The sequence below is a fragment of the Atractosteus spatula genome, chromosome 11 (genome assembly GCF_055471065.1).
Source record: "Atractosteus spatula isolate fAtrSpa1 chromosome 11, fAtrSpa1.hap1, whole genome shotgun sequence".
Lineage (NCBI taxonomy): Eukaryota > Metazoa > Chordata > Actinopteri > Semionotiformes > Lepisosteidae > Atractosteus > Atractosteus spatula.
In genome coordinates, this window is record NC_142716.1 from 44427853 (window position 1) to 44440528 (window position 12676).

General features: G+C 44.2%; 1 protein-coding gene across 4 annotated transcripts in view; it reads right to left on the bottom strand.

The window, feature by feature from the left end:
- The window catches only part of pgs1 (phosphatidylglycerophosphate synthase 1), a 42679-nt gene that overhangs the window by 26155 nt on the left and 3848 nt on the right, over positions 1-12676 (bottom strand). For all 4 annotated transcript variants that reach the window (XM_088927641.1, XM_088927638.1, XM_088927640.1 and 1 more), the window contains exons 2-6: positions 6197-6401; positions 4330-4407; positions 3901-4000; positions 1205-1394; positions 348-526 (exon numbers count right to left, since the gene is read on the bottom strand). In XM_088927641.1, coding sequence (XP_088783767.1) covers positions 348-526; positions 1205-1394; positions 3901-4000; positions 4330-4407; positions 6197-6401 — 752 coding nt within the window. The remainder of the gene's footprint in view (positions 1-347; positions 527-1204; positions 1395-3900; positions 4001-4329; positions 4408-6196; positions 6402-12676) is intronic.

Genomic DNA, 12676 nt, shown 5'->3' on the forward strand with positions numbered 1-12676 from the left:
TTCACTCACTACTGAACGAATCGTAGAGGGTGGTGTGGCGATGGCGGTCGGCTCCACTGCCTCGCAAATCCAAAGCCCTGGGTTCGAGACCGGGCTACAGCACCCTTCTCGGGGGAGTCTGCATGTTCTCCCCACAGCTCTCCCTGGCACCCGATCTTATTAACCCACCCCGTCAGCAGCGGCCCTGCCACATGCCAGTAGCAAAGGGACGAGACAAAGTTCTTGCTGGGTGAAACAGGACATCATAACAAGCAAGATAATCACGCCCGCTGGTACGGTTCAGCACCCCCCGGCACACGACGGGGGTACAACCCGGGCGGAACCCATGCCCCGGCGACGCCACCTGCCTTTGTAAGGGTGCACCCTCCCCTCCTGCATGCGCACGCCGTCGTCGGGCTGCAGCTGCAGGGAGGAGTCCGCCACGGCCCCCACCAGCTCGGCGAAGAAATCGGCCACTTCCCGGCAGCCCTGCAGCAGCACGTAGCGGTCCTGCCGGTTCGTGAAGTACGAGTCGCTCAGGTTGGCTCTGGGAGGGGCGACAGGACGAGACACGGTCACGGCGACGCCGGAGAGAAGGGACATTTCCCACGCGTCTCTACGGCGCTTCGTTCCTGGCGTTTACTTTTTATCGTGGGACATACCTGCTAACCACGCCACAGGCCGATTCCATTTCTCGGCCAATAATACAGAAATCTCATGAGCCTCAATCAATGCCAGAATTAAACATTCTCATTACATTAACATATACAATCAAAATCAGTGTCAATTCTGTATTAACAGCCATACACAAAAAACTTAGATAGTTGTACATATAAGAGAAAAATTTGAATTGAATCATATAAAAAGCAATGACATACACCCTTAGTTAAAGGAGTTTTCTTTTTGTATCAAGTATTGCCCAGTTTCTGTCTCCTTTCTTGAAAAGTGATGCTCAAGGAACAAGAAGACCAGTTCTTTGACAAAGATGCAGCTGTGGTGGCTGCTGTAACTGATAACCACAGATTCCTTTCTAGATCTGGCTGTTTTTCTTTAAAAAAAGAACTTAATTTTGGCTGCCCTGTCTTGCAGGATCTTCCGGCACGTTTTTCTTTGCGTCTGCTGGAGAGGAATCCTGCCAGCGGGTGGCGGCCCAGCAGCAGACACCGGGCGGCGGCCCCGCGCGCGACCGCGCGGCCGGGAGGAGCACTCCGTCGGGGGCACGGACCCGCTGATGAGCAGGTCGTCGTCGAACAGGTAGGCCTTGATGTGCTGCACGCCGATGGTCTCGTTGAAGCGCTCGGGCACCAGCAGGCGGAGCAGGCCGCGCAGGTCGGGGGTGTGGTACAGGGCCACGCGTAGCTGTCCCGGAAAGCCCTTCAGCAGGGGCAGCAGCATGGTCCGGGAGTTCCTCTTGCCTGCCAGGGAAAAGCCACACCTCGTCAGGAAGGGGGCCAGCGCATAAAACCACAACCCCCTGAACTTCTCAGTCAGCCACACTGATTACGCACGTACATACTGTACCCACCTTATCGTGAGATTCACACCGTCCCGGCCACAACCAGTTCTCCCCCCACTGTGCTGTGGCAAACAGTACCGCACCATTAAAGCAAAAACCCCTAGGCTTAAGAACAGCGTCTACCCTCCTGCAGTGTAGATCCTCAACAGCTAACTGCAATGCCTCAGACTCAATGCATGTCTGCACTGGGCACTTTTTGCATGGTCTACCTTGGGTTTTTTTTTGTTTCACTGCTGCATATTTCTTATTTCCCACAACATATTTATTGTTCTGGTTGTTATTATTTATTACGTTTGTAATGTACTGTCTACATTGCATGGCGTTGTCTGTCGTACTGTGTCATTTTAGTATTTACTGTACATCCTGAGAGAACGGAGCAAATAAGAATTCCAATGTAGATGTACATATGGCAATAAACTCCTCTACTCTCTCTCTGAAAAAGAGAGCTGCACAGCTCTTAAATCTCAGGATATTCCTAAATAATGGTGTAAAAGTGCACACATTTCACCAACACGTGCCGTGAAACAAGGGGAACAGGCTGCAATTCCAGACAGAGATACTCAGGCCTATTTAGAAGCTGAAGTGTCTAATAAGATCAGTCATGACCAGTCAGGCCTTTTAATAACAAGCCATGATTTGTCTTTTAAACATTTCAGCTTCCGATCAGGAAAACAGGAAGCAATAAAGGCCCTAAGAACACAGCACTGATCACAGAACATGGCCAGTGCTGTTGACTTCACTGCCTTCGAGATGCTGTCTGTTATTTTTTAATTTTTCTGGAATTTTAAACTTCCATACCAAATTGAACAATTAGCACCAAGGCTTTAAAGGCAAGATGAAAACATAATCATGTGGCCAAAACTGAAACCACAGCTTTGGCAGAAAAAGCAGCATTTGTAGGGTGTTTTTTAAATTCCTAGATTCAGATTCATACCAATTGTGCGCAACTTACAGAGTAGAGTAGAGGAGTTTACTGCCATACGTACACGTACACTGGCATTCTTCATCGCGCTGATGTCTCGGGACATACACAGTACAACAGACAACACCACACAATACAGACAACAGGAACAATAAATGTGATGTGAACACATGATGTGTTCTCTCACGTTCTAAAAATGTGAGAAAAAAACAGCTGTGGCACAATGGGTTTTTCCTGCACGATGTTCTTTCACTTTATTTACCAATGACCATTGTCACCGTCACGTAGCCGTGAGAAAAGTACTCCACAACGCCCCCGATTGAGCCAATACAGACATGTCTGTAGCTTCCAGAACTAGATCTACAATGGCTGCACTGTTCAAAGAACAAGCCAATATTTGTTTATGTCACTTGTGGTGAAAATATAACAGGTAGGAGGAAGAGGAAAACTGAGTAAATATGACAGGTGCCGAAAGGCAACAATACAGCAAGTGAGTGACATGCTGTTGCAAGATAAGCCACATACAGTGCCTTGCAAAAGTATTCATCCCCCTTGGACTTTTTCATATTTTATTGCGTTACAGCATGGGACCATAACGTATTAAACAGAATTTTTGCCACTCATCAACACAAAGTACTCTATAATGTCAAAGTGAAAAACAAATCCAGACATTTCACTAAATTAATTAAAAATAAAAAAACAGAATAATAATTGAATGCATATGTATTCACCCCCCAGAGTTAATACTTGGTAAGACCACCTTTGGCAGCAATTACAGCTGTGAGTCTCTTTTGATAAGTCTCTATCAGTGTTGCATACTAAGTCCAAGGGGCGTGAATACTTTTGCAAGGCACTGTACTTACAGAAATATATTTCCTTAATCCCGATTTCATATTTGGTGGCAACGGCATGATTATTCTTCCAATACACTCAGCTACATTTGACAGCTATTTGGCTTTCTAGACAAATCCACTGCAATACATAGACGTGGGTTCTGTGTTTGAAAAATAGCTTTGGTGTTACTTTAAGTGACTTGACGACCCAAGCCTGCGAAAACTGTTGAAACTACCCCACTACCAGTATGGGGGAAAGTATAGCATAGAGGGTAAGCCATTAAACTCATTACTGTCAGGCTGTGGGTTCGAGTCCCTGCTGTTGCACCTTGTAGGAGGCATTTTACAACAGCTGCTTCAGTCTACCCATCTCTGTCAGTGGGGATCAGCAATGCTGGGGGAAACATCCAGAGGGGCTTGCATGTTTTCTAGTCCTGTTAGCTCTACAGAAACCAGGCTGATCTCTGGCCCTGTGAGCCTCTGAGGCCCTGGCATGGAAATACTACCGGCATTAGAGGGAGGTAAAATTCCACCACTATACAATAAGTTACGTGCCGCTGGACCAAAAGGACAAGACTACAAGGAACACAAGTGAGCTGTGTTACCAGATGCTTCAAAACATCACCAGAGACCACTGGGTATCCACCCACCTCTAGATCCTCTGGTGTAGTCCAGAAGAATGGAGACCTTGAAGTCAGAAGTCAAACTCTCCTTCCTGGATCTTACCAGGGCTTCCTCTATGCAGTCCACCTAGAACAGTACAAGAGTCAGCACTAGCAGCAATGCATTCAGGATCCTGAAGTGAGCCACTGCAGTGATTCAGTCTGATGGGCCTGCGCACGCACACTTTGTCTCGGTCAAAATAGCGTCTTTACTTAAGTTCAGATTTGGAAGTCCAGCATTGCTAGCCCACTTAAAAGCCCACATGGCACCCGACTAAAAGGTGCCTCCTGTGCTCAGCCTATGAAGCATTTAGTGGGGGAAACTCTTTTTAGAGTTCTGCTTTTATTTTATGTAATTCCACACACCCTGCGACTGGACTGGCAAAATGCATCGCCAAAACTCTTTCCCAGTCTCACCAGTTCCTGTTCCAGGGGTCCTGTGCCTAGGTACAGGGAGGCCATCACTACCCGTTTCTTAGCCGTCCTGATACGTGCCTGAAAATAAATGAAAAAAAATCTTTGCTTACACACGTGTTTAAAAATAACTTTTATTGTGAAGTCTGAATGTGTTTTTTTTACCTTCGGTTTGAAAACCAGCTTTTCAAGTTTCATTCTTAGGTTAAAGCTTTAAATCGTTTTAAAACATGGAAACCACTTTCTGGAAAAAGTGTTCCTGTACACACCCTGGACTGAGCATTTTAGACATCTAGCTGCATGCTGCCTTTATCTCTTTAAAGGTCATTAGCTGTCATTCAATCTTTGCCAGATCCCTAATGAAGCCACTGCTGTGTGTTCTTTGGCAAATATACCTGTGCTGTAATATCGCCTGACCTGCACAACCCCAACATTTCACACTGCACCCGCTGCTGAGCTGTGCAGTGTGTGCACTCATGTCATGCTCCAGGTAAGTAGAGAGTTAAATTTTTTTATAGACAAAAATGAAAACATGATTCACATTCATATACACTAACCATCTTTGTACCACTGTCTCATATCAAGTGTCCTGTGATCCATGAGAGAACGGCGACTGTAATTCAAGTATTTCCTATTTTAGCATGATGATGCAGAAAGGCAACACTGACACACTGCGTCACACAACCAAATGGAAACATTCCTTCTCTTCCTGAAACCAGAACCTGCTCTCTTGTTTCACCCAAACAATTACACTTTCTCTTCCTCCTGTGGTATCACTTCAGGTAAGTGTGTTTTCGCTTACAGGTATGTTCCCTAAAAATTTGACCCCACAAGAATTATAAATAGGCACCTTCTTACTGTAACGATGTATGTCACAAACCATTCATGCAAGCTGGAATTAGACACAAAATGTTGTGAAACAATACACTGTGGAATTTGGAGTTCTGAAAGGTCAAAGAAAAAAATACTTTACATGGGCTAGGAGCAAAACAAATACATTATTGAAAGTCTTTTTCTTGAATAAATGAAAGCATACCTTATCTATAAGGTGTTAAACAGAGTGGAAGATAATACAGATAAAATAATAATAATAATAAACTTTATTTTATATAGCGCCTTTAAAGGTGGCTCCTCAAAGTGCTTTACAGAATGACAACGACAATAAACAGAAAGAATATGCAAGATAAAACACAATTACCATACACAGGGGAGACCGTGGACAGTGGTACACAGTATAGTAGGAGCAGAGGGGTAAAGAATGGAACCAGTTCAGTAAAGGCTCTTCTAAAGAAGAAGGTTTTGAGTCTGGACTTGAAGGAGTTTAGAGAAGGTGACTCTCTGATATCCTTGGGCAGAGAGTTCCAGAGCTTGGGGGCATAACAGGAGAAGGCCCTGTCGCCCATAGATTGTAGACGGGCTTGGGGGACAGTTAGGAGACCAGAATTAGAAGAGCGAAGGTTGCGAGGTGGGGAGTAGGGCGATAATAGTACTGACAGGTACTGAGGTGCCAAGCCATGCAGAGTCTTATAGGTGAGATAAAAGCATCTGGGCAGCTGCAGATATATATAACTTGTATGTCAAACACTATATACACTTATATGTTGTAATATTCTGGACACTACAGTGTGATGAAGTCATTTCTGAGATGGGGATTATTAAGAGGCCATGATTGGTAAAGGCCAGGGGGAATATTTTGGCCAGGACATAGGGGTAACACCCCTACTCTTTTCAACAAATGCCCTGGGGTTTTTAATGTGCATGCAGAGTCATTCCCTGTCAGAAAGCTCAATTATTGCAGATGTTGTCAGTTCAGTTAATCACCCCCCGTGGACACAAAAGCAGGCAGAAAGACGACACCACCGTCTCTGACCTTCATGACCTGGAAGAACTCATCGGGGGTGCGGAGCACGCGGACCCGGTGCCCCGGGATGCAGAACGCCGGGACGTGGTCGGCGATCCACCGGAAGCGGTGATGTAACCCCTCGGTGCCGGCGGTGACCGGCGATCGCGGCTGGGACGTCGTCGAGAGGGGGTCCGCCTCGGCCAGCAGCGGGGCCAGCAGCAGGACCGAGGACCTGCGCCGCAGACAGGAAAGCGGGGGTCACTGCACACATACAGGACATCTTTGTACAACGCCACCGGCTGGACCCGCGGTGTGAGCTCGGAGCAGCCTCCGCCATCCTGCAACTGCAAAATTGCAGTTTTCCAGCGCTTCTTGCTTGATTTTTTTTCCCCCCAGGATCTCTGCTCCGGATCAATGAGAAGAATAGTCATGACTGGATCCTGACCTCAGTTATGCAACAAAGACGACATTATTTTTATTTACATGTTTTAGGGGAAAGGGAGATCTGAGACACTGCAATATGCTGAATTAATTTTTAATGCGTACACAAGGCAACCTGATCCCGAAGGTTTTTGCATGTTCTCCCTGCTGCAGCTAAGACTTCCACTTCGTAATGCCATTACTAGACTTTCAATGATTGAATACTCACAGACATTTGTAGGAGAATTTTGTTACAGAAAAGTAATTTCCAAAAGGTACAGCTATGAACTTCACTAAAATATAACAAGTCTACTGCGATACATTTTTTATTACTTTCAACTCAGATTCCTTTACACTAATTTTTTTTCTAAAAAAGCCAACATTCCAAATAATCTTATTTTAGGTTTCAGATGATACATTTCTAAGATATGACAGTAAATGAGCGCTTTGTTCACATTTACTGTAAGTCCCATTATGTGAAACCTGAATTTACACTCCGCCCCTTCAGTGTGGAAGCAGAATGGACAAGAATGTAAGGTTTTCATGGACGATGAACATAATTGCAGAAACAAAACGGTTCAAAGCATTTATCCTCGCATCTCTCATGTTGTGTATTAATGTGGCTGCAGGCACATGTTTTTCATTTCTCAATTTGTCTGGAAGCGCAATCGATGTTAACAAGCTGTGCAAACAGAAAAAGCCATGGGGGAATGTGGGAGGAACTGGGCGTGTGGCACACCAAGGCTGGGCAGGAGCTGAATGGCCCTGGCGCAGCTCGCAGACAATGCAAGCAAGATCAACACGCACAGCTGAAAACATTTATCCTGGCTGAAACAACAAGCTAGGAAGACACACAACACGCAAAGTCACTGCAGTTTACCCTCTTGAAACTTAACTATGCACTTAGAGCAGAGAGCAGGAGGCGCTTTTTTTTTTTAATTTTACACAAAGGGTGACGGAGGGTCAGAAACAAGCTGCCAAAGCACAGAGCTGAAGCCAACTCACTGACGGCCTTCGGGAAATAACTGCATGAGACCCTTGGATCAATAAGCTGCCTGCAATCAAAGGAGTGCAGTCAGGCAGCCATTTGACCCCTCTGGCCTGTTCGGTATTCAGTAGCTAATTGATCCGAAGTTCTCATCCCTGCCACTTCTTGAAAGAAGCCTCAGCTTCACACAACAGCAGCTCGGATCCTGCAATGGACCCCGCCATCAACAGTCTTATCAGGTGCCGATGTTCCCCAAACGAAGTAAGACGGGTAATAATTAATAATAATAATAATAATAATAATTGCTTACACTTATATAGTGCTTTTCTGGACACTCCACTCAAAGCACTTTACAGGTAATGGGGACTCCCCTCCACCACCACCAATGTGCAGCCCCACCTGGATGAAGTGACGGCAGCCATAGTGCGCCAGAATGCTCACCACACACCAGCTCTCAGTGGGGAGGAGAGCAGAGTAATAAAGCCAATTCATAGAGGGGGATTATTAGGAGGCCATGATTGGTAAGGGCCAATGGGAAGTTTGGCCAGGACGCCGGGATTACAACCCTACTCTTTTCGAGAAACGTCCTGGGATTTTTAATGACTACAGAGAGTCAGGACCTCGGTTTTACGTCTCATCCAAAGGACGGCGCCTGTTTACATTATAGCGTCCCCATCACTATACTGGGGCATTAGGACCCACATGGACCACGGGATGAGCGCCCCCTGCTGGCCTCACTAACACCTCTTCCAGCAGCAACCTTAGTTTTTCTGGGTAAAGCAGAAGAATAGGGGGAAATGCCCTTATTGCTGCACCGAGACTTTCTCCATTATTAGGATGTTTCTCCTATTCAGAAAATCGTTCTCGGGTATCGAACAACTGTGACAACAGAGACAAAGGACAGCCCTGCACTCTCCATCCTTCAACAGAGTGAAGGACCGTCTTGGACAAGACGGGTTCAAGTGACCGATCCCCTTTAGTCTTGAACAGACCAAACTACGGGGAAGGGGGGGGACTTGATACAAGCATCTAAAATCCCCCAAATATTAAAGGTTATATCAGGAACAAAGGTAAAAAAAAAGACCCAAAGAGATATTCAAGTCTGAATCTAGAACTGGTACCAGAAAGTACTTTTTTACATTGAGGGGTGTAGCCACGTTGCTCAGCAATGCTGTAGAAGCTGATTTTCTGTAACACCTAAAAAAAATGGGATAAGTTCCTTGGCTCTGTAACCTACTTGATCCATGACCTCCATTCATCTGTAACCTTCCTTATGTTCTTGCTTCACTGCAGTCTACCCCGATTGTTCTTCGACCTTATTCCTCCCTTTTTAGTTCAAAACATTTTCCCAAGGGCAGCAGCGGAAAACCCTTCTCTGACATTTGTGATTTAAAGGCTTTGGCTTGATGGCGAGCAGATCCAGCCCAACATATTCTGGAGAACTGGCCTTTCAGTTAAGCAAATACATGGAGGAAGGACACAGAAACAACTAAACATGCTGAGAAGAGTCACTGGAAAGTCCAAAGAGTATTAATTGGCAAAGTGTAGTCTTTGTTTAATCACACCATTATAGGAGAAGTGCTTTAGAGGTCTGTGAATCAAAACCGAACATCTGCTCTTCTGGGAAACTGGTAGTGATGAAATTCCAACACAGTCCTATTCAATTGCTTAGTAATAAGATCCCTCTTGTCAACAGTACTATTACACCTCACTTTGATTTCTTTAGAAATAGAGGAGAGGCTAAATAAGAGTTTTAAAAATTTTCAAGGGTGCCTTGCTTGTGACAATTTGGGTCATTCAGGACAGGAAATCAAACCCTGCTAAATGTGCTAATAAAAGTAATCTGCTGGCTTCCAAAAAGTATGGGATACTTTGGAATACATATGGAATAGGTCCTGCGTGTCCCAAGATCAGGCAGGGAGAATCCTGGCTTTTCCTTGCACACAAACTTCTAGAATGATCAATTAACATTTTTCCACTATTTTAACAGGTTTATGGAAGTTAATTTACTCTCACTTTTGTTTCAACCAAAACCTGATTGAAAAAGCAATATCTGTAAAATATATTGAGCTTCAGCAAAGGTGTTTTTGTATTATCCTGTTTAGAAAATAAAACAGATTAGGAATCTGACATGAACTAAGGCAGATCCATACACCACAATGGAGTAAACGGGGGTAAACTGAGTCTCAGACTTTTAAGAAATATTTTTTTTTCCATTCTGGCATTTCATTTTTTAAGCATTATGCTCCTTGATTCACTGGTGATAAAGCTGGAATTATTTTTTTGCACACCAAAGGAATTACTGGAACCTCTTACAAACCTTTACTCTGACTCACTAACAGTGAAATGCGTGAAACACTCGCTTACCCAAAGAATACAACACTTTGTCAATAATTTGCTTGGAACTCATTATTACTACCCTGAAAAAAGGCTACAAAAGGGAAAAAACAACAGGTGTTATTTATTAAATTATGAGTGCATCTTTTACTACTAGTTCCAGTTATTAAGACAATGTGACTGGACATACAAAAAAAACATTCTAGGAATTCAGTAAATTCAAAAAAATCTTCAGTTGCTGCAGTCTAACAGGATCAGACATACATAAGCATTTGGCAATGAAGTTCAGTATTTAAATAACAGCTTTACAAATATTATATTAAATGCAGATTAGGCAGCTACTCTAATCTGTAATCCCCACATCCTCTGTGCTACATGTGGGTGACAAATCAAGAACATTTTTGACTTATCACCCATGACTTCACATCCATCATTTAAATTCTGATGAAAAAATAAATGCAAAGGATAAAAGTTCACAGGGTCTAGCTCATAAACCTTGCTGTTTTTTAGGCTTAGCTTAAATTCCAATGCATCTGACAAATGCAATGAGTCCATTGAAACCCATTCACACATTGCCCAACAGGCCCAATGATTAACTGAGCAAACACAGAGGGTGAGACCTACACCTTGAAATCAGCACATGAGAGGGGGGGGGGTTGTAAAAGGCACAGCGGTACATTGCCTGCTAAACTGATATAGCCATAAAGATCAAATCAGCAGTTAAAAAACTGTTGATAGGAAAGAAAATGTGTTTTCTTCAAAGCTTTCATGCAATAGGCAGGCAATGTCTCATGTGCATCAGCAATGGCATTACATTTGTGCTTATGGACATCAAAATAATTTCTAATCTAAACTACTGAATACCAAAAGAGAGCAGTAGGAAATGTTTTGACATGTCACTTCAACACTGCATAAAACATTCACCATTCACATATATGTGATGGCATGCTGACTTCTGTGTTTGCATTCTTCAAGTTTCACTGACAGACTGTATTTAGGGGTAATCTGCACTTGACAAAGACTTTTCCACAGTTTCATTAAACAGTTCTCAGTAAAGTACATGTAGAGTTCACTGGAAAGGTGACAGGGAGAGAAAACACTTCTGCACGTGACGCAACATCAGAGTGCAGGGTGTGTCTACAATAATGTAACAAAGCATACTCATTGTTGGCAGCTGGCATTTAGCCTGGTAATCCATACAAAGCAATATGTTTTTAGAACCTGGTCATGGACATGGAGGTGAACCTTCCAGTTTCCCGTCCCACCCAACTCATCGAGTTCTTCCAGAGCTTGTTCTTTTCTGCCCAGAAGGGATTGCGCAGAACATCTGTACATGACACAACGGTTTTCAGGAAACTAAAGGAATTCAGCTGTACTGAACAGCAAGACTTCCCCATCTGACTCATCCTGTGAACCTGGCTTCTGTGAGGCACTGACTGAGCAACTACAAACCACACAAACCCTTTTATTTTGGATACCACTGCCACCACTACCCCCCTCCCCATGTTTTTATTCCCTTAGTACTTTGTACTCGGTGCTCTTATGTGTAGCCCACAATGGGAAAAGCCTGCATCCGTGCAAACCTGTCATTAATAAAAGTGCAGGTCCTTGCATTCCTTGGTCAGTGTTCAGTAGTAATGGTTTCTGAATAAAAACGGGATGGAGGCAGGTAATCCCGTTTAAAACTGCAGCCTCTGTAACCGCTGTGGAATGCATTAAGGATTTTTTTCCTCTCCTTTTTACCATTGAAAATGACTTAGCAAGGCTGAGTCAGCAGCACACAGCTTTAAGATCAGTTAATTAAAGCACATATGCCGCCCATCCAGGGGGAAGGCCACATGCTTAATGGAAAAGGCTTTTCCCAGAGACCTTCCATTGCTTTCAATGTTGGCAGGTCTTAGCGATCTCTGTTCCTGACTTGTTTCTCAATGATCTACTGGGCTGCCAGGGACAGAAGTGACAGCTTACAAGAACAGAGCCATCACTGCCGCACAGCAATACAAATGCATCGCAGAACTAACGTTTTGAACAGATGGGTCAAAATGACGTGTCCCGCCTTGTGAAAGTATCACACTGAGGACTACATGTTTGGTATGAAAATGCCTCATTTCAGAAAGCACTCCTAACAAACTACTAGCCTCAGCCTCAGCTGTCACTGTTTAGCTTTCCAATCTTGAGAAACAAAAATAAGCCACATATTCTCATTTTTTACTTTAATAGAAAAGATATACAATTCCCATACAAAATTCTTACTGTGGAAGCATCACCACTGCCCAACTGAGTAGGCAAACAAAAGGTTAAAGTCCGATTTAAATATAGACTTGCAACCCATCCCTGTAACCAATTTATTCTATAGAGCAGGAGAGTCCAATCAAGGTCTGGGAGGGCTGGTGTGTCAGCACGCTTTGTTCCAAGCCAGTTCTTATCCATCTACATCAGCTCATTATTAGCTTAACTAGATCAATTTAACAACTTCTTCCAGCTCATCAGGTGCTGGTGCTTTAACGAGACCTAGAAGAACTGCTGACACACCACCCTTCCTGGAACAAGACTGGGCACCCCTGCTGCAAGGGGTCATAGCAAGAGCGAGCGGACACAAGACAGGAAAAAGGCCAGTCCTCCTCACAGCAGAGACACAGCTTTCACTCTCACAGGCAACAAGGGCGAGGGGGGTAATGTAGATGCCAACTGACCAGAAAGCATGTCTTTTTGATTGAGGGGAGGAAACTGAATACATGCAAACTCCAAACAGAAGACCCCAT